We start from the raw sequence: 22,457 nt of genomic DNA on the forward strand, positions 1-22,457 counted from the left end.
GCCTCACACCTACAAACACCGTCAGGAGAGTCAGGAGAAAGACCCCTAACTTCTCACAGAGGAGCCAGCAGAGGGAGCCCATGGAAGTTGGGGAGGAAAGGTGTTGGCCTGGAAGCACTGACTCTTGAATGTTCCCTGAGTTCCCCATGGAGGAGGCTGTCTCCTCGTGTACTCAGGATCCATCCACTCTGAGTTGTGAAAGGAGGAACGGAGGGGGCCTCCTGGCCTCTTTCAGGTGACAGATACCCCAGGCCCCTGCGGTTTCCAACATCCTGTGGGTGGCCTGGTTTCTGCTGCCTTCGCTGCACCTCAAGACTGAGGCTGCAGCCACCGGTCTGTGTTCTGCCTTCCTGGAGCTTCAACAGGCATCCCCAGGGCAGCCACTGTGTGTCCCCCAGCACCTGGCAAGTTTCTGGGTGTTCAGAAATCACTGATGGGAGGGAAGGGAACATAGAGTATGCCATCATAAAGAGCACTTCTTATCTGCTGCCTCAGTGTCCTCCCCTGTCCTCTATCACCCCCACACAGCTTTTGAGAAACGGCCAATACAAGCTCATACCTCCTCCCACGTCCCCTTACACACGGGTTGCTGCATGCAGCCCAAAACACTACTCTCTTGCTCTACAATCATCACTGACTCCCACTTGCTTGCTGAGAAAGACTGTCACTTGGCTCCCACCTTGTCACCTGCTTCTCTCAGTGGCTTGCTCCCTGTCACTGGAGGATGTCTGGATGTCCTGTACTTTTCCTCTATTGTAACTTTTCTCATGTTTTTCACTCTGGGCCAATTCCTCCCCCTCACACCTACCAATCAATCGTACAGCCCACGTGCTAAGGTCCAGCTCTAGGAGCCTGAGTGAACTGCCACATTCTGCTGTTTCAGGGTGCAGGTGACCTGCCTTAATCACAGGAAGACATTGTGGGGTATAGGTGGGTTGAAGGAAAGCAAGGGGATTAGAAAGGGAGATGAGAGCCACAGCGTATCAGAGCATGCTGGCCTGGAAGTGAGGGGACACAGGTCTAGCCCCAGAGAGGTCAGCTTCCCTCTGCATGGTCTTGAGCAAGTCACTGAATATCCTCACCACTCACCTGCTTTCCCTACAAACCCCCCAAAAGCAAAGGTCTGCTGATAGTGAGTCTGTTTTCCTTTGTGGCTTTGACTGGACCACTGTCTCCTGTGCATCAAGTCTGAAGGGGTGCTGGGTCCTCAAATCAAGACCCTGGTGGCACCCTCTGCCTCTCTGACTTGTGGAGCAGTCAGTAACAAAGCTAGAGAACCAGCAAGGCAGCCGTGGTTCATTGATTTGTCTGAGAGGCTGTTGGCTTTTGAAATCAGACAGGAAGGAGGGTTGAGGTGGAGCCAACACAGGAAGAGGTGAAGAGTCTAGCTGCTGTGACAACCAGTTGGCTCAGGGACTGCAGGAGCTGGTGGGCTGTATCCCTGCTACCCTGAGTGGGCTTTATTCCTGCCCTGGACGGGTCCTGAGAGCTCAGGCACCAGCCAACTGGCCACAGAGAGAACCAGAACATCCCCACCACTGCCCAGCTGTCTCCACTGGAGCAGGGATAAGCCTGGGAGCACTGGGATGGAGCACCCTCTGGCCCCTTAGTATTGGCATCCCTGAGGCAACAAAACCCAGAAGGTAAGTAGAATCCAGGCTGCTTCAGTGCAAGATGATGGAGGAAGAGGAGGCAGCTAGCAGGAAGGACCGTGACTTTTGAGGCTGAGTTGTTCTGGGGAGGGGTGGCTGGGGAAACTCCAGAAAAGTGTCCCCATGGGTGCCAGGAGCTGCTGAACAGGACTAGTTTATGGTGTGGAATAAACAAATGTGCCCAAAGACAGCAAAAGGGACAAAACCTAGCTCCCCAGGTACCAATGATGGCACAGGAGGAGCAGGAAGTAGCTGGAAAGTGCTGCAGGCAGGCAAAAGGGATGCTGAGCAATGCAGCCCACTAGTTAAACTTGGAACCAGCAGACCTGGGTACCATTCCTGCACCGCCTTCCGCTGTAACATGGAGGTGACAGTATCAGACCTACCCCAGGGTCCTGAAGGCCCAGGGAGGCAGTGAGGGTGGGGTGGGGTCTGGTACTCAGTGCCTGCTCCATAAATGCTGCCCTCCTGCTGAGTGAGCAACCCCAGGGGTCTCTCCCAGCCCCACTCTTGGTGCAGATGAGGTTCATCATGCTGAGAGGAACAGTAACCATGGAGGCCTTCTCGGAAGAGGCACTGCTGAGCCAAGCCAGGGGTGGCTGTTTGTTGTGGGGTCCTCCCCTAAGGCCAGGCTAGTGGAGCCCCAGGGTTCCTCCCACTTCCCTCAGCGGAGGCACGTTTTCCCCAAGCCCAAGGGCTCACTCTTGACCTTCAGATTCCAGGTGGGGGTACACATTGGGTATCCCCTCCTCTGTCCCAGAGGCTCTGGGCTGCCCAGCATTGAGCCTGTCCCATCTTCCTACTGGGACTACTGGGACACCTAACCATGCCATTCCCTCCTCTGGGATAGGTTGTTTGGTCTCAAGTCCGGAGAGAGGAACATCCAAGAAACTGTGGCCTGAGATATGGGCACCCCAGGTAGGAGGTCATCGCCGCGGGCTCCCAACAGTCACCCAGTGCAGGTGGGCAAAGTGGAGGCCACAGTTCATACACAGGCCAAGCAGACAGCTAGGACTGAGGCCCCGGAGAGGGAAGCATAGGACAAGATGAGACATTGTCAGAGTCAAGGAGTAAATTGGGACCTGGGTCTTCTCAGGGGTGAAGCAGAAGCCCAAGGGACAGGGTCTAAGCAACATCAACAATAGGAACACAGGTCTTTAGCTCTGCCCTGCCCCACAGATGAAGCTCTGGGGAACTGTGTGGGAATTAGGGCGCCTGGCTCCATGGAAGCGGCACTGGTCCCGCAATTATCCATCTAGCCTTGCCCTTCACCCTCCAGCTCACCCTCTTGAGACTGAAAGCCTCCGGCATTTAAATCCCCAAAGGTGACCTGAGGCCCACTCGTCCTTAGTCCTCCTCTCTTGAAGCTGCTGCTCTCACTGGAAGCTGTGTGCACTGGACAGGGTCTACCTGTTGTCCCTGGTGACGAGTGTGGCCACTGGACCTCACCCACTCAAGGGCCTGTGGTAGGTTCTACCCTGCAGGAGTGGCATCTGGAGCCAGGTAGCCGCCCCATTGAGGGAGACCCCTTGTTAGCCCCTGATGCTGGCCTTTGGAGGTCTTGGGAGTGAAGTGCTTCCTGACCCACCTGCTGGAGTCTCCTCCTGTCCTCATTGAGACAAGGTGTCCAAAGGTAAAGGCTCAGTTGGGAAGAAGGGGTCTTATCTGATTGGGGGCCTAAGTAGGAGTGCCAGGTAAAACAATGAGGTTTTAAAAAAGCGTATAAGTGTATCCCAAGTATTAAATAGGATATACTTATACTAAAAGAATTATTTGTTGTTTATCTGAAATTCAAATTTCACTAGGTGTCTTGTATCTTTGCCAAATCTGGCAACGCTAAGCCCGAGGTCAGTGGGGTAAGAAAGATGGATGTCTGCTAAAGAGGGAGTGTTGAACCCCAACACTGGGAGGCTAATGGGACCACAGAAGAAGGAGAGCTTACTCCTCCCACCCTCCCAGGCACAGACCCTGTCTTTTCCTCATCCTTCACTCCTGCCTGCTGTTGTCCCTCCTTTGTCACTTTCCCAGACTCTCTGGTACAGTGGTTTGCAACTCGGGCTGCTTATTAGAATCACCTGGGTAGCTTTAAAATATATCCACAGACCAGTTAAATCTCTGGGTGGTTGGGCAATTAAAAGCAGTGGCGTTTAAAATAGCACTCTGGCCCTGGCCGGTTTGGCTCAGCAGTTAGAGCGTCGGCCTTCGGTCCAGAGAGACCCGGGTTCAGTTCCTGCTAAGGACATGTACCTCGGTTGCAGTTTGTCCCCGGCTCTGATTGGGTCATGTGGGTCTCTCTCCCTCCCACTCTATCTGAACAAAAAATAAAAAAATGTCCTCGGGTGAGGAAAGAAAGAAAGAGAGAGAGAAAGAGAGAAAGAGAGAGAAAGAAAGAAAAAGAAAGAAAGAAAGGAAGGAAGGAAGGAAGGAAGGAAGGAAGGAAGGAAGGAAGGAAGGAAGGAAGGAAGGAGGGAAGAAAGAAAGGAAGGAAGAAAGGAAGGAAGAAAGGAAGGAAGGAAGGGCACTCTGGCCCGGCCCATGTGGCTCAGTGGTTGAGCATCAACCCATGCACCAAGCTGGGTTGCCGGTTCAATTCCTGGTCAGGGCAGATGCCCAGGTTATGGGCAAAATCCCCAATGGGGGGCATGCAGGAGGCAGCCAGTCAATGTTCTCTCTCAGAGATGCTTCTATCTCTCTCTCCCTCTCCCTTTCTCTCTCTCTAAAATCAATAAAGAAAAAAAAATTTTAAAAAATGAAATAAAATAAAAATAGTACTCCAGCTTTGGCCAGTTTGGCTCAGTGGTTAGAGCACTGGCCTGCAGACTGAAGGGTTGTGGGTTCGATTCCCAGTCAAGGGCGTGAGCCTGGATTGAAGGTTCAATCCGCAGGCCTAGTCAGGGTCATGTGGAAGGCAACCGATCGATGTGTCTCTCTCACATCAATGTTTCTTTCTCTTTCTCTCCCCTTCCCTCCCTTCCACTCTGTCTAAAAATCAATGGAAAAATATCCTTGGGTGAGGATTAAAAAAAATAGCACTCCATTTTTAACAAACTATAGAAATGATCCCTGAAAGTATAGTCTCAGCACTCCATTTTTTAAAAAGAAGGCTCGCCCTGGCCGGTTTGGCTCAGTGGTTGGAGCATCGGTCTGTGGTCCAGAGAGACCCGGGTTCGGTTCCCGCTAAGGGCGCATACCTCTGTTGCAGTTTGTCCCTGGCCCTGGATGGGTCGTGTGGGTGGCAACCACTCCATGTGGCCCTTTCACGTCGATATTTCTCTCTCTCTCTCTCCCTCCCATTCTATCTGAACAAAAATGGAAAAATGTCCTCGGGTGAGGATAAAAAAAATTTTTTTTAGAGAAAAAAAAAAAAAAAGAAGGCTCATATTATCTAGCAAGTCCATTTCTGGGTATATTAATTAATAATAATTAAAAGAAGGGTCTTAAGCCTGGCCAGTGTGTCTCAGTGGTTGATCATTGACCCATGCACCAAGAGGTCGCCAGTATGATTCCCAGTCAGGGCACATGCCCAGGTTCTGGGCCCGATCCTCAGTGGGGGGCATGCAGGAAGCGGCCAATCGATGTTCTCTCTCATCAGTGTTTCTGTCTCTCTCTTCCTCTCTCTCTAAAGTCAACAAAGAAAAATAAATTTAAAAAAAAGAAGGGTCTTATACAGATATTTGTACACCCATGTTTCTAGCTGCATCATTCACAAAAGTAAAAAAAGTGGAAACAAAACAAGTATCCATAGACAGATGAATGAATAAACAAAATGTGGTCTTTCAGTAAATAGAATATTATTTAGCCGCAAAAAGGAATGAAATTCTGAAAGTGTTACAACACAGGCGAACCTGAAAAACATCAGGCTCAGTGAAAGAGGTCAGAAGCAAAAGGACAAATACTATATGATTTCAATTATATGAGGTACCTAGAGTTGTCAAATTCATGTTGAAAGTAGAATGGTGAACCATACACGTTTTCCTTCAGTTCAGGAGTCTCAGATTCACCGAAGTCCACCCAAATGTCCCCTCTATTGTTCTCAGGGTCCCACTTCTTCCAAATCAACACCTTAAATTTTATACGAAGGCGTGTTACTGCAGCCTGCAGGATCAAATTCTGGGTTATGTTTTCAGTTTCATTCTTATGGCTACAGGATATTAAAGATATCATTTCTGGCCATCAGAAAATAAAAATTATAATAATTTTTTAAAAAAGAAAGTAGAATGGTGGGTGCCAGGGTCTGGGAAAGGGGAAATGAATGGGGAGTTCGTGTTTAATGAGCACAGATTTTATATTTGGGAACATGAAAAACTTCTAGAGGTACATGTTGGTGATGGTTACACAACACTGCAAATGTAGTTAATACCACTGAATTGTACACTTAAAAAAGGTTAAAATGGCCCTGGCCGGTTTGGCTCAGTGGTTGGAGCTTCGGCCCGCGGACCAGAGAGTCCCAGGTTCGGTTCCCGCTAAGGGCACGTACCTCGGTTGCAGTTTGTCCTCGGCCCCGGTTGGGGTCATGTGGGTGGCAGCCACTCGATGTGTCTCTCTCACATCAATGTTTCTCTCTCTCTTCCTCCCTGTCTCCCTCCTTCTCTATCTGAAGATAAATGCAAAAATGTCCTCTGGTGAGGATAAAAAAAAAAAAAAAAAGGTTAAAATGATAAATTTTATGTTATACATATTTTACTATAATAAAAAATTAAATTAAACATATAGTTGTCCAGAAAATGTCCTGCCACAACTGAGAACCACTGAGCCTGGCCCTTCTTTAACATGATCCCCTCTTCCTTCTGGCCACTGCCTTGCCCTCAGCAGTAGCATAGTTTGTCACCTGATGGGTGTACCTGGCCATGGTCCACCTCTGGGCTATCCCTGATACCACCCAGTCCAACAGCAGGACAGAGATCCTAGTTGTGCTAAGAGACTGCAATAGCATTGCTTCACTTTGGTTTATATACATTTAAATTTTTAGGTACCTGCTAGCATAACTTTTTAAAAATTGAGGTATAACTTACAGAGAGTAAAGTGAGGTCAATGGATTTTTATATGTGTATACATCTGTGTCTACACCATCCAGATCAAAATTCAGAAGTTACCAACACTCTAGAAGGCTCCCTCATGCCCCTGTCCATTCAGAATCACCCCCAAGAGTAACCCCTAGCTTGGCTTCTGTTATGTCAGATTGGTTGGGCCTTACTTTAAACTCCCCGTAAACGGGATCACAGGGTGTGTTCTCTTTAGTGTCAGCCTTCTTTCACTCAACATGTCTGCGAGAATCAGCCATATTGTTGAGTGTGTCAGTAGTTTATTCTTTTTCATTACCATGTTGAATTTGATTGTATGAACATACTAAAAAAAAATCCCATTCTATTGTTGCTGGACATTGGTTGTTTCTACTTTTTTGGACATTATGAGTAAAGTTACTATGAACATTCTAGCACTGTGTTTGGTGGACACTCATTTCTGTTGGGTGTATATATATATACCCAGAAGGGGAATTGCTGGGTCATGGAAATATGCTTATTTATCTTTATTTCTACCTAACATTTTTCTAAAGTAATTTTTATTTGCATTTCTCTGGTGACTAGTGATATTCTCTTTTTTCTGTGTCTTCAATTTTTTGGCTCTTTTTTTTTTTAAATCCTCACCCAAAAATACTTTTTCCATTGAGTTTTAGAGAGAGTGGAAAGGAGGGAAGAAGAGGAGAGAAAGAGAGAAACATTGATGTGAGAGAGACACATCGATTGGCTACCTCCCACATGTGCCCTGACCAGGACTGGGGGCGCCCTTTACTGGGAATTGAACCCGAGACCCTTTGGTCCAAGGGCTGACACTCTAACCACTGAGCCACACTGGCCAGGGCTTGGCTCCTTTTTTAATTGCGTGGTCTGTTTCTTACTAATTTTCTGAAGGTGTTTGGGACATCTCCTAATCAGTGATTTGCTTTTTCATCCTATAAACACTTTCTTTCTTTCTTCTTTTAATCTTTACTGTTGAGAGTATTACAGATGTCCCCCCTTTTTTCCTCCATTGCCCCCCTCTTCCCAGTTTCCATTCCAACCCAGGCCTTCACCACCCTGTATTCAGGGTAATACCCATGTGTTCATGGGTAATACACATATGCATGTAAGTTAAAGGCTGTCTTCTAATGACAGATATTACCAATTTTAATGAATACCAATGTATCATTCTTTCCTTTCATAGTTATTACTTTTTGTATTCCATTTAGTCTTTACCTAGCCCAACTTTATACAGATATTCTCTTGTATTTTTTCTAAAGTCTTGATTGTATTAGTATTTACATTTAGATCTATGATCTAGCTTAAGTTAATGTTTGTGTATGGTGTGAGGTATGGATCAAAGTTTACTTTTCCAATATGAATATTTCAATAGCCAGCACAATTTAATGCAAAACCATCTCTCCACTGAATTGCACTGGTGCCTTGTTATAAATCAGGTGACCATATATGTGTGGGTCTATTTCTGGATCCTCTGTTTCATTGCAATGTCCTATCTTGATATTGTTTAGTGTAAGTTCTCCAGCTTTGTTCCTTTTCAAAATTATTTTGGCTATTCCAGGGTCTTTTGCATTTACTTATATGTTTTAGAATCAGCTTGCCAATTTCCCCTCTTCCCTTCAATCAAAAACAGCCTGCCTGGATTTTTATTGGGATGTCATTCAACCTCTAGGTCAATTTGGGAAGAATTAACATCTTAATAATATGGAGTTGTCCAATCCATGAACATGGTAAATCCCACCTTTAGCTCTTCTTTAATTTCTCTTAGTATTGTTTTATAGTTTTCAGTGTAGAAGTCATGCAAACTTTTTTGCTAATTTATTCCTATATATTTGATTTTTTTTTTTTATTCTCACCCGAGGATATTTTTCCATTTTTTGTACAGATAGAGTGGGAGGGAGAGAGAGGAAGGGAGAGAGAGAGAAACATCGACGTGAAGGGACACATTGAGTGGCTGCCACCCGCACGACCAACCAGGGCCGGGGACAAACTGCAACCGAGGTACGCGCCCTTAGCGGGAACCGAACCCGGGTCTCTCCGGACCGCAGGCCGATGCTCTAACCACTGAGCCAAACTGGCCAGGGCCCTATATATTTGATTTTTAAATAGTATTTAAAATGTTTACTTTCAATTTTATTATTGCTAGTAAGAAGAAGTATAACTGACATTTGTGTTCAGAAACCTTGCTATCTACAAGAGACTAGCTTGAGATTCAAAGACACAAATAAGTTGAAAGTAAAAGGATGGAAAAAGACATTCCATGAAAAGAGTAACCAAAAGAGAACAAGGGTGGCTACACTGACACCAGAAAAAATAGACTTTAAATCAAAAGAGAGACAAATAAGGACATTATATATTAATGAAAGGTACATAATGATGAACCATCAAAACTTATGAAGCAAAAACTGACATAATGGACAGTACAATAATAGTCAGTGATTTCAATACTTCACTTACAATAATAGAAAGAACAATCAGACAAGAGACAAATAAGAAAATAGAAGATAACACAATAAGCCAACTAGATCTAACAGACACATGCAGATCACTCTACCTAACAACAATAGAATACGCATTCTTCTCAAGTGCACATGGGACATTTTCTAAGTTAGAACATATATTAGGCCACAAATTAAGTCTTAACAAATTTTAAAAGATATATATATATATATATATATATATATATATATATATATATATATCAAGTATCCTCTCCAACCACACGTGATGAAGTTAGAAATCAATAACAAAAGGAAACCTGGAAAATTAGCGAAATTTGTGGAAACTAAACAACATACTTTAAAATAACTAATGTAGCCCTGGCCGGTTTGGCTCAGCTGTTGGAGCGTCGGCCTGTGGTCCAGAGAGACCCAGGTTCAGTTCCCGCTAAGGGCATGTACCTTGGTTGCAGTTTGTCCCCAGCCCTGGTTGGGTCGTGTGGGTGGCAGCCACTTGATGTGTCCCTTTCACGTCAATGTTTCTCTCTCTCTCTCTCTCTCTCTCTCTCTCTCCCCCCCCCCTCCCTCCCTCCCACTGTATCTGAACAAAGAATGGAAAAATGTCCTCGGGTGAGGATAAAAAAAAATAAATAATAAAATAAAATAACTAATGTATTAAAGAAGAAACCACAGAGGAAATTAGAAAATACTCAGAGATTAATGAAAATGAAAACACAACATACCAAACTTATGGGACACAGTGAAAGTGGTGCTAAGGGGGAAATCAATAGCTATAAACACTTATATTAAGAAACAATAGCCCTAGCCGGTTTGGCTCAGCGGTTGGAGCGTTGGCCTGTGGACCAGAGAGTCCCGGGTTCGGTTCCCACTAGGGGCATGTACCAAAAAAAAAAAAAACAGAAAAGAAAGAAACAATTAAGATCTCAAATTAACAACCTAACTTTACAACTTAAGAAACTAGAAAAATAAGAACAAACTAAACACAAAACTAGCAATAAAAGAGGAGACAGTAAAGATTAGAGTAGATGTAAATGACATATAGAATACATAAACAATAGAGAAAAGTCAATGACACCAAAAGCTGGTTCTTCAAAAAAATCAACAAATATGACGAACTTTACGCTAGATGAACTAAGAAAAAACAGAAAATACTCAAATTACTAAAATTAGAAACAAAAGCTAAAATTAGAAACGAAAGTGGGGAAATTACTACCCATTTAACAGAAATAAAAAAGATTATAAGACTTCCGGTCAAGATGGCAGCATAGGTAAACGAAGTAGGTATCACGTCCTCCCACAACCACATCAAAGTTACAACTAAACTACAGAACAACTATTATTCAAAACCACCTGAAATCGAGCTGAATGGAAGTCCTACAACTACGGAATTAATGCAGCAGCCACATCGAGACTGGTAGGAGGGGTGGAGGCGGACAGGCTGGTCCCACACCAGGATAAAAATCAGGAGGAGCCCTGGCCAGTTTGGCTCAGCGGTTAGAGCGTCAGCCTGCGGTCCGGAGAGACCCGGGTTCGGTTCCCGCTAAGGGCATGTACCTCGGTTGCAGTTTGTCCCCGGCCCTGGTTGGTCGTGCGGGTGGCAGCCACTCGATGTGTCCCTTCACGTCGATGTTTCTCGCTCTCTCTCCCTTCCTCTCTCTCCCTCCCACTCTATCTGTACAAAAAATGGAAAAATTTCCTCGGTTGAGGATTAAAAAAAAAAAAAAAAATCAGGAGGATACCTGGCTGGGAAGGTCCTCCCTGAGGACTAAGGGGTCCCCGTCCCACACCAGGCACCCCGCTCAGGGTTCCAGTGCCAGGAAGAGAAGTCCCCATAACTTCTGGCTGGAAAAATCAGTGGGAACTGAGGCTCAGGGAGGCTGAGGTGGCTGGAGCCCCAGGCAGCTCCTTAAAGAGCTTGTGCACGAACTTATCAGACTCACTCCCTCTATGCTTGGAGGGGAGGCTGCTTGAGGGGCGCCAGAGACATACAGGGAAGAACGGAGCTGTTTGGCTTTGGAGCGAGGGCTGGAGAGGGGGCTTTCTCTGGGACAAACGTGCTGTCAGAGGCCTTTGTTCCTTTGGTGAGCCCTTCCCTGGGGCGGCAGAGAGTCTCCATATCTGAGACTCCAGCAACCTGGCTCACACTGGTAGCCCCGCCCTGGTGATTTTCTGAGGCCCCACCCCATTCAACTTTCAGGCCTACCCAAGCTCTTGCCAGTTGCTTCACCATAGGATTGGCCTGTCTTGGATCCTGCTTCAGGTTTTACTAAATTCTTTCAAACAAGCAGCATCTGGTCTCAAATAATCCCATACCGCCCTGGCCGGTTTGGCTCAGCGGTTAGAGCGTCGGCCTGCGGTCCTGAGAGACCCGGGTTCGGTTCCCGCTAAGGGCACGTACCTCGGTTGCAGTTTGTCCCCGGCCCTGGTCGGTTGTGCGGGTGGCAGCCACTCGATGTGTCCCTTTCACATCGATGTTTCTCTCTCTCTCTCCCTTCCTCTCTCTCCCTCCCACTCTACCTGAACAAAAAATGGAAAAATGTCCTCAGGTGAGGATAAAAAAAAAAAAAAAAAAAAAAAAAAAAAAAAATCAAATAATCCCATACCTCTCGTTAATACACAGAAACAAACACAGGGAGGCAGCCAAAATGAGGAGACAAAGAAACAGGTCCCAAATGAAAGAACAGAACAAAACCTCAAGAAAAGAACTAAGCGAAATGGAGATAAGCAACCTAACAGATGCTGAGTTCAAAATACTGCTTATAAAGATGCTCAGTGAACTTAGTGAGGGCCTCAAGAGCATAAAAAAGGACCAGTTAGAAATGATAGCCCTGGCCGGTTTGGCTCAGCAGTTAGAGCATCGGCCTGCGGTCTGGAGGGACCCGGGTTCGGTTCCCGCTAAGGGCATGTACCTCGGTTGCAGTTTGTCCCTGGTCCTGGTTGGTCGTGCGGGTGGCAGCCACTCGATGTGTCCCTTTCACGTCGATGTTTCTCTCTCTCTCTCTTCCTCTCCCTCCCACTCTATCTGTACAAAAAATGGAAAAGTGTCCTCGGGTGAGGATAAAAAAAAGAAAAGAAATGATGGAGGCACAGATAGAAACAAAGGAGGCTTTAACTGAAATAAAGAATAATTTACACAGATACAATAGTAGAGTATGTAAATCCAAGAAGCAAACCATTGATTTGGAATATAAGAAAGCAAAAAAACACCCAATCAGAACAGCAAAAATAGAAAAGAATCCAAAAAATTGAGGATAGTGTAAGGAGCCTCTGGGACAACTTCAAGTGTGCCAACATTCACATCTTGGGGGTGCCGGAAGGAGAAGAGAGAGAACAAGAAATTGAAAACCTGTTTGAGCCCCGGCCAGTTTGGCTCAGCGGTTAGAGTGTCGGCCTGCTGTCCTGAGAGACCCGGGTTCGGTTCCCGCTAAGGGTGCGTACCTCGGTTGCAGTTTGTCCCCGGCCCTGGTCGGTTGTGCCGGTGGCAGCCACTCGATGTGTTCCTTTCACATCGATGTTTCTCTCTCTCTCTCTGTTCCTCTCTCTCCCTCCCACTCTACCTGAACAAAAAAATGGAAAAATGTCCTCGGGTGATGATAAAAAAACAGAAAACAAAAAACAAAAAAACCTGTTTGAAACAATAATGGCAGAAAACTTTCCTAACTTGGTGAAGAAAACAGACATACAAATCCAGTAAGCACAGAGAGTCCCAAACAAGATGAATCCCAAGAGGTCCACACCAAGACACATCATCATCAAAATGCAAAAGGTTCGAGACAGAGTATCTTAAAAGCAGCAAGAGAAAAGAAGTTAGTTACCTACAAGAGAGTTCCCATAAGGCTGTCAGCTGATTTCTCAAAAGAAACTTTGCAGGCCAGAAGGGAGTGGCAAGAAATATTCAGAGTGATGAAAAGCAAGAAACTACGACCAAGATTACTCTATCCTGCAAAGCTATCATTTAGAATCGATGGCCATATAAAGAGTTTCCCAGACAAGAAAAAGTTAGAGTTCATCACCACCAAACCGTTATTATATGAAATGATGAAGAGTCTTTTTGAAGAAAAAGATAAAATATATGAACAAACAAAATGGCAATGAATACATATCTATCGACAATGGAATCTACAAACAAAATGAAGAGTCAGAACAGAAACATTCTTATAGATACAGAGAACATTTTGTTGGTTGCCAGATGGGAGGGGCATTGGGGGAATGGGTGAAACAGGTGAAAGGATTAAGAAGTACAAATTTATTGCTAGACTGACAAACCTCAAAGGCAAAGGGGTTGGGGGGTGGAAAGAAATAAAGCAAAGAACTTATATGCATAACCAATGGATACAGACAATAGTATGGGAAAAGGTGGGAGGGGGGCGGGACAGGGGAGGAGGGGGTCAATGGGGGAAAAATGAGTAACATCTGTAATACATACAACGATAAAGATTTAAAATAAAACAAACAAAAAAAGGATTATAAGAGAATATGCCAACAAACTAGATAACCCTGTTAAAATAGACAAATCCTAGGAGGTGGGTCAAGATGGCGGGAAGGTAAACACAGTATTGCCTCCTTCCACAACCACATCAAAATTACAACTAAACTACAACACAACCATCATTCAGAACCGCCTGAAATCGAGCTGAATGGAAGTCCTACAACTACGAAATTAAAGAAGCCGCCACATGGAGACTGGAAGGAGGGGCGGAGGTGGATGCGCTGGTCCCACACCCACGTGTGGTGGATAAAAATCAGGGGGACACCTCAGCTGGGAAAGTCCTCCCTGAGGAGTGAGGGGTCCCTGTCCCACACCAGGTGCCCAGCTCAGGGTCCCAGTGCCAGGAAGAGAATCCCCATAACTTCTGGCTGTAAAACCAGTGGGAACTGAGGCAGAGGGAGGCTGTGGCTGTGGAAGCCCCAGCAGTTCCTGTTAAAGGACCAGCGCACAGACTTACTCAGACCCGCTCCCTCTGAGCTCTGAGGGGAGGCAGCTTGAGGGGCACCAGAGAACAGGGAGGAACTGAACTGTTTGGCCTCCAGACGAGGGCTGGAGAGGCAGCTTTCTCCTGGACAGACGTGCTGGTGGAGGCAGTTGTCCCTTTGGTGAGCCCTTCCCCCACAGAGCAGGCAGACAGCCGCCATATCTGGGACTCCAGCAACCTGGCTCACAGTTGGCCCTGCCCTGGTGATTCCCTGAGGCCCTGTTCCACCCAACTTTCAGGCCCACTCAAGTTGTTTCCAAAGGCTTTACCATAGGATTGGCCTATCTTGGATCCTGCTTCAGAGTTTCCTAAAATCTCTCAAACAAGCAGCATCTGGTACCTGAGCCTACCAGTGCACCTGGCACCTTGTGTCAACACAGACTAGTGACAGTAGTGGAGCTAACAGCCGGGAGCCCAGCACCATCCCCTGCAGTAGCAGCCCGATCAGAGTCAAGATATATCCCCAGCAACAGAGGCTGGGGAGCAGACATCCATCCCCAGGCAATAGAAGCACAGACCAGCAGCAGAGAACCATCCCCAAAAACTACAGCAAAGGCTGAGCAGGAGCTGAGCCCCACTGGGCAGCAGCACTCCACAGCCTCTAGGGGCAGGACCTGGGGCTCCATAGGGTCCTGTTCAACACAGCTGCCGACAAGAGCAGTGAGAAGCCAGGGATCCACAGGGGCCTGTGCGATCCAGCAGCCCACAAGAGCAGTGGGAAGCCGGGAATCCAGAGGGACAAGTGCGACCCAGCAGCCCACAAGAGTGGTGCGGAGCCAGGGCTCGAGAGGGTCCAGTCTCAGCGAGCCCTATATCTCTCGTTAAGTGGCCCTAGGCCTGGCAGCTAGCCTTGTACACAAGTTGGCTTTTCCTGTAAACCTCCAAGCCCAGCACGAGAAGCAGCCATCTGCAGTTCACTTTGTAGCTTATGCCGGGTGGCCCTGGATAGAGCATAGGCAATGGCTGACCTTGCTCCAAAGCCAGTACACCTGGTGGACAGCTTCAGACCACATCAAAACACCACTACCCAACCACCTTCACAAGTGACACGCTCAATGAGTGGACTTGGTGGGTACCAGAGCCCTGCTGAAGTAATTCTTGCTCTGTGTGGTGGGCCCATACACAGCTGATCCTCCAAGGTAGTGGCTAGCGAGCACAACCAGTCCTTGCAGCTGATCAGCCCGAGTAAACCCCTCCCATTGATGTGCCAACAGCAATCAAGACTCAATTAAAAGAGAAGGGTGTACAGTCCACACTAGGGGTGCACTGTGAGGGCCCGGTTGGGGTGATGAGGGAGACTGTGCCACTGGATCCTACAGGACACCTACAACAGTAGGCCACCCTACAAAACCTAGGAGGCATAGCAACTCTGCCTAATACATAGAAACAATCACAAGGAAGCAAAGTGAGGAGACAAAGAAACATGTCCCAAATGAAAGAAAAAAACAAAACTCCAGGAAAAGGACTAAACAAAATGGAGATAAGCAATAAGCAATCTAACTGATGCAGAGTTCAGAAATAGGTTACAAGGTTGCTCAGGGAACTTGGTGACACATCCAAGGGACTTAGTGAGACCTTCAAGGAACTTAAGGAGACCTCCGAGGAACTTAGTGAGAATATCAACAACATAAAAAAGGACCAGTCAGAAATTAAGGATGCACTAACTGAAATAAAGAATAAATTACAGGGAATCAATAGTAGAGTAGGTAAAGCCAAGAAGCAAACCATTGATTTGGAAGATAAAGAAGCAGAAAACACCCAACCAGAGCAACAAAAAGAAAAAAGAATCCAAAAAAATGAGGATAGTATAAGGAGCCTCTGGGACAACTTCAAGCATGCCAACATTCACATCATAGGGGTTCCTGAAGGGGAAGAGAGAGAGCAAGAAATTGAAAAACTATTTAAAACAATAATGACAGAAAACTTCCCTAACTTGGTGAAGGAAACAAACATACAAGTCCAGGAAGCACAGAGAGTCCCAAACAAGTTGAATCCAAAGAGGTCCACACCAAGACACATCATCATCAAAATGCCAAAGGTTCAAGACAAAGAGAGAATCTTAAAAGCAGTGAGAGAAGAGCAGTCCGTGACCTACAAAGGAGCTCCCATCAGACTGTCAGCTGATTTCTCAAAAGAAATTTTGCAGGCCAGAAAGGAGTGGCAAGAGATATTCAAGGTGATGAAAAGCAATGACCTACAACCAAGATTACTCTATTCTGCAAAGCTATCACTTAGAATCGATGGACATAACAAGAGTTTCCCAGACAAGAAAAAACTAAAGGAATTCATCACCACCAAACCAGTATTATATGAAATGTTGAAGGGTCTTCTTGAAGGTGAAGAACAAAAATATGAACAATAAAATGGCAATTAATACATATCCATCAACAATTGAATCCACAAACAAAATGAGCAAGCAGACTCATAGATACAGAGAACTTTTTGTTGCTTGCCAGATGGGTGGTGCTGGGGGGATGGGTGAAAAAGATGAAGGAATTAAGAAGTACAAATTGGTTGTTAGACTAATGAACCTCAAAAGGAAAGGGGGAGGGAGGGCAGGATAAGATAAACCAAAGAAATTCTATGCATATATGCATAACCAATGGACACCGACAATAGTGTGGGGAAGGCAGGAGGGGGCAGGAATAGGGAGGAGAGGATCAATGGGGAAAAAAGGGAGAAATATCTGTAATACATTCAACAATAAAGACGAGTTTAAAAAAAATAGACAAATCCTTAGAAACACAAAGCTATCAAAACTAAATTACAAAGAAATTGAAAGTCTGAATAGACCTATTATTAGTAAGGAGACCTATAAGTAAGGAGTAACCAGTAATCAAAAAAATGTCCCAACAAAGAAAAGCCCTGGACCTGATGGCTTTACTTGTGAATTCTACTAAACATTTAAGAATAAATAAATCCAATTGTTCTCAAACTTTTCAAAATAAGTGAAGAGGAGAGAATGCTTTCTAACTTATTCTACGAGGTCAGTTTTACCCTGATAGCAAAGCCAAACAGACACTACAAAAAAAGAAAGCTACAGTCCAATATCCCTTATAAACACTGATGCAAGCCTGGCCAGTGTGGCTCAGTGGATTGAGTTGTCATCCCATGGACTGAGAGGTCCTGGTTCTATTCCTGGTCAGAGCACATGCCCAGGTTGCAGGCTCAACCCCCAGTAGGGGGCATACAGGAGGCAGCCAATCAATGTTTTTCTTTCATATTAATGTTTCTATTTCTCCCTTCCTCTCTCTAAATATAATTAATTAATTAATTATTTAAAAAGACACATGCAAACATCCTCAACAAAAAAACAAGTGGAATTTATTCCTGGAATGCAAGGATACTTCAACAGGAACATCAATCAATGTAATGTATCCCATTAATGTAACTTAAATCAAAACCTCATCTCTTTTTTTCCCTTTTAGTTCTGACATTTAGAAGAATAGCCAGAAGGATTCTGAAGAAGTTTGATTGGCCTTGCCCTGGCCTATTTCTAATGTTCCCAGATTAGTTCATTTATCTGCCTCAAATTTGTTATACTCAACTCTTCAATACCATATGAACTAAATGGCTGGAAAATGTTAATTTACTTGTTGCTAAGATTCTTTTAGCATTTCCAAGTTTAAAGGTTCATCCTGAGTTAAAATACCTGCAACCCCAATGCAAATTCAAAGTCAGGGAGTGTGTTGAGTCCTTGGGGGTATAGCCAGCAAATCCTCCTTTTAAGTGAATAACACTGAGACCCAGACAACACAGGGCTGAAAGGCATAGTTGGACCTGGTTCAACGAGCTGCCACACCCAAAGAAGTAGGTGTGACTTCTGCCCAGGCCTAAGTTCCGTTTTCTCTTCTAGACCCATGAAGAGGGATGGCTGACTCCCACCCTCTGAGTTCCTAAGTCCCTGCTGGAGGAGCTGCCATGGGCTGGACATCCTGCCTGCTGCAGGTGAGAAGAAGGGCGAGGTGGAGGTGGTTCGGGATCCTCAAGTGTTTACCTTAGCTGAGGAAGGGATACAGAGAGGGGTGGTATACACAGAGGAAAAGGAATATAAGTGGGTGGGACTCAGATATGGCTTTGTCTCTTAGCACCTCTGCATCATTGTCCCCAGCAGAAAACAGTGCTGCCCATGAGTCAGGCGCCTCTGCTCTTCCAGGAGACTCCAGGAAACAGAGTAAGAAAAGTAGCTATGCACCTGCTCTGAGAACCAACTTTCCCCGCTCTTTCAACTGCTCCATTCTTTGTTTCTTTTTTAATCACTAGATTTTAGTTATTAGGGCAGTTTTAGCTTTGGATAAAATTAAGAAAAATTGAGTACAGAGATTCCCATATACCCCCTGCCCCATACATGAACCCGCGCCCACTATGGACATCCCCCCCAGAGTGACACATTTGTTACAACTTATGAACCTACACTGACGCATCATTATCACCTTGAGTCCATAGTTTACATTAGGGTTCACCCTTGCTGGTGGATACTCTGTGTACTTGGACAAACATATAATGACATGAATCCACCACGGTAGTATATCACACAGAGTAATTTCATGCCCTAAAATTCCTCTTTGCTCCACCAATTCATCCCTTCCTCCTCACCCCGATACCCTGGCAACCACTGATCTTTTTATTGTCTCCATAATTTTGCCTTTTCCAGAATAAGATAGAGTTGAAATCATACAGTGTGTAGCCTTCCCAGATTGGCTTCTTTTAGTCTTCCCTTCTTGTGAGTGGACCTGCTCGTAACCGCATCACCATTTCCAGGTTACAAATGACACCACGGCACAAAGATCTCAGGCAGCCTGCCCAGTGTCACACAACCAGTAAGTGGCAGAGCTCAGATTTGAGCTTGGGCCTGGGTTCTTATTCATTTGGCCTCCTGCATTTGAGCAATGCTTGTGGCATCAGAACTATTCTTGGCATCCAGGAACAAACAGCCCTTCCAACCCCTTCCTGGAATCAGACTGTGGGCCACTAGCTGGGGGAGGAGAAAGTGTGGGTCCCCAAAGGGTGAGTCCCCACACATCCCTGGAGGCTCCTTACCTGTCCCAGGCCACTTGGCAGGGAGACAGCAGGCAGCAGGTTCAGGCTCTCTCTTCACAGCTCCTGGCAGAAATCCTGGACTCCATGAGGAAGCAGGAGATGCGGATGGGTGGGGAGGCTGGCCAGGGCCACGGAGCTGGCTCCCCAGCCGAGCAGGTGAAAGCCCTCATGGACCTGCTGGCCGGGAAAGGCTGTCAGAGTTCCCAGGCCCCACAGCCCTCTGACAGGACACCCGACACTCCACAGGGGCCTCATGGGAATGGTAGGCAGATGGAGGGGTGTCCCCAGGCCCTCTCCCTTCTCCTTTCACACCCCCTCCCAAATTCTATTTCCTTCCCTTCCTTTTACCTGCCTCCACAGTCCTCCCCCTTTCCCTTCTTTTCACCTGCCCTACCCAACCCTCCCCTCTGTCCTCCATTCCACAGACTCAAGGCTTCAGAGACACCGAGAGGCCCTTCTGAGCAGGGCAGGAGGCAGCCTGGAGCTGGGTGGCCCTTCGCCCAGGCTAACCAACCTCCTGCTGGTGGAGGGCCTGATGGACTTGCAGCTGAGGGAACATGATTTCACCCAGGTGGAGGCCACACGTGGGGGCTGGCGCTCTGCCAGGACCATTGCCCTGAATAAGCTCTTCCTGCCTCTGTCTCGGGTGTCCATCCCACCCCGCATCTCCATCACCATTGGGGTGGCTGGTGTGGGCAAGACCACCCTGGTGAGGGACTTTGTCTGCCTCTGGGCCCGGGGTCAGGTGGGCAAGGACTTCTCACTGGTGCTGCCTTTGACATTCCGGGACCTCAACACCCATGAAAAGCTGTCTGCAGACAGACTCATTCGATCGGTCTTTCCACATGTTGGGGAGTCTGGCCTGGAAGTGGCAGCCCTGACCAAAGTTCTCCTTATCTTGGACGGCTTGGATGAGTGTAAGACTCCTCTGGACTTCTCCAACACCGTGGCCTGCACTGACCCCAAGAAGGAGATGCAGGTGGACCACTTAATCACCAACATCATCCGGGGCAACCTCTTCCCAGAAGTTTCTGTCTGGGTCACTTCCCGACCCAGCGCAGCTGGCCAGATCCCAGGGGGCCTGGTGGACCGGATGACTGAGATCCGGGGCTTTAATGAAGAGGAGATCAAAGCATGTTTGGAGCAGATGTTCCCTGAGGACCAGGTCCTCTTGGACTGGGTCCTGAGCCAGGTGCAGGCCAACAGGTCCCTGTACCTGATGTGCACCATCCCAGCCTTCTGCCAGCTTGCAGGGTTAGCACTGGGCCACTTGTGCCGCCATAGACGAGGGCCCCAGGATGCAGAGCTGTGGCCTCCAAGGACCCTGTGTGAGCTCTACTCTTGGTACTTCAGGATGGCTCTCAGTGGGGAGGGGCAAGAGAAAGGCAAGGCGAGCCCTCGCATTGAGCAGCTAGCCCACAGTGGCCGCAAGATGGTGGGGACACTGGGCCGACTGGCCTTCCATGGGCTAGTCAAGAAGAAGTATGTGTTCTATGAGCCAGACTTGAAGGCATTTGGTGTGGACCTTGTTCTGCTGCAGAGCACTCTGTGCAGCTACTTCCTGCAGCGGGAGGAGACCCTGGCCTCCTCGGCAGCCTACTTCTTCACCCACTTGTCCCTGCAGGAGTTCATGGGGGCTGCGTACTACTGCAGTGCATCCAAGAGAGCCATCTTCGACCTCTTCACTGAGGGTGGTGTGTCCTGGCCTCGGCTGGGCTTCCTCACGCATTTCAGGAGTGCGGCCCAGCGGGCCATGCAGTCTGAGGACGGACGACTGGATGTGTTCCTTCGCTTCCTCTCTGGCCTCTTGTCTCCAAGGGTCAATGCCCTGTTGGCTGGCTCCCTGCTAGCCCAGGGCGAGCACCAGGGCTCCCGGGTGCAGGTGGCCCAGCTCCTGCTGGGCTGCCTACACCCCGACACGGTGGTCTGTGCCCGGGCAGTCAACATTCTGTACTGCCTGCATGAGCTGCAGCAGACAGAGCTGGCCTGCAGTGTGGAGGAGGCCATGGAGAGTGGGGGCCTGGCCAGGCTGACCGGCCCCCCCCACCGAGCTGCCCTGGCCTACCTTCTGCAGGTGTCAGATGCCTGTACCCAGGAGGCCAACCTGTCCCTGTGCCTCAGTCAGGGCGTCCTACAGAGCCTGTTGCCCCAGCTGCTCTACTGCCGGAGTCTGAGGTGGGCACCAGATGGGTGTGCAGGATGTGCTGGCAGAGGAGAGAGTAGAGGACCTGGAAAATGCTTCCTCTCCACCTTGACTCTCTGTATCAGGGTCCTGGGCTGCTGTAACAAAGGACCAGAAACTGGGTGGCTTAAAACAATAGAAACATATTCTCTCACAGTTCTGGAGGCCGAAGTCTAAAATCAAGGTGTTGGCAGGGCTGTGCACCCTTTGACACTTTTAGGGCAGGATCTTTCCTGCTTCTCTAGATTGTGGTGTTGCTGGCATTCTTTGGCTTATAAATACATCACTTGAACCTCTGCCTCCGTGGTCACATGGCCACCTTCCCGGTGTCTCTGTCTTCACATAGACCTTTCCTGGCTTGCAAGAACACCAGTCATATGGGATGACAGGCCCACCTCAGTCCAGTATGACCTCATCTTACCTAATTACATCAGCAATAACCCAATTTCTAAATTAGGTCACATTCTTGAGGCACCAGGAGGTTAGAATACCAACAAATCTTTGGGGGGGGGGGCACAATTCAACCTATAGCACCCTGTGAACCGTCCCAGAGCTAACAGAAGCCACACCTACTCACTCCAACCTTGGCCCATCCTTTGTCCACTGCTCTGGACCTTAGTAGAGGTTGGGGGGAAGGCACCAGGGCCAAGGCCATTCAGGACCTGAGAGCATCTTCCATGTCCTCAGAAGGAGGAGAACTAGCAGCAAGTATCCCACAGATGCACATGGTCTGTGGGGCTGCTGGGAAGACAGCCCTCTGGACAGGAACCCCAGGGCTCATGCCTCTGAGCCTCCCAGTTCACCTTTGTAGGAAAGCTGAGCATGGTGGGTGTGCTGTCCTAACTCTCTGGGCCATAGGGTGGGGGCTACACTGGAATGGAGAGAGGGAGAAGGAGAGGATTCCAGCCTGGGTGTCTGAGCTTAGTGCCCCCTCTTGTTGCCCGATGCCAGCCAGGGACTTCATCCAACCTGCCTGTGGGTGGTGGTACCACTCACTCTTGCTGTTCCTCCCGACCAGGTTAGACACCAACCAGTTCCAGGACCCCGTGATGGAGCTGCTGGGCAGTGTGCTGAGTGGAAAGGACTGTCGTATTCAGAGAATCAGGTACCGCTGACCCAGGAGACTCCATCCAGGG

General features: G+C 47.5%; 1 protein-coding gene across 3 annotated transcripts in view; it reads left to right on the forward strand.

Moving 5' to 3' along the window:
• Positions 1–1,404: 1,404 nt before the first annotated feature.
• Positions 1,405–22,457, forward strand: part of NLRC3 (NLR family CARD domain containing 3) — a 39,017-nt gene continuing 17,964 nt past the window's right edge. For 2 of the 3 annotated variants that reach the window (XM_036280548.1, XM_036280551.1), the window contains exons 1-7: positions 1,405–1,643; positions 17,956–18,047; positions 18,214–18,273; positions 18,861–18,919; positions 19,200–19,401; positions 19,565–21,314; positions 22,340–22,426. In XM_036280548.1, coding sequence (XP_036136441.1) covers positions 19,224–19,401; positions 19,565–21,314; positions 22,340–22,426 — 2,015 coding nt within the window. In that variant the 5' untranslated portion in view covers positions 1,405–1,643; positions 17,956–18,047; positions 18,214–18,273; positions 18,861–18,919; positions 19,200–19,223. Of the gene's footprint in view, positions 1,644–17,955; positions 18,048–18,210; positions 18,274–18,860; positions 18,920–19,199; positions 19,402–19,564; positions 21,315–22,339; positions 22,427–22,457 lie in introns of all 3 variants that reach the window. The other variant, XM_036280550.1, reaches the window with a different exon arrangement.

Source organism: Molossus molossus, unplaced genomic scaffold (assembly GCF_014108415.1).
Source record: "Molossus molossus isolate mMolMol1 unplaced genomic scaffold, mMolMol1.p scaffold_m16_p_3, whole genome shotgun sequence".
NCBI classification, from domain to species: domain Eukaryota; kingdom Metazoa; phylum Chordata; class Mammalia; order Chiroptera; family Molossidae; genus Molossus; species Molossus molossus.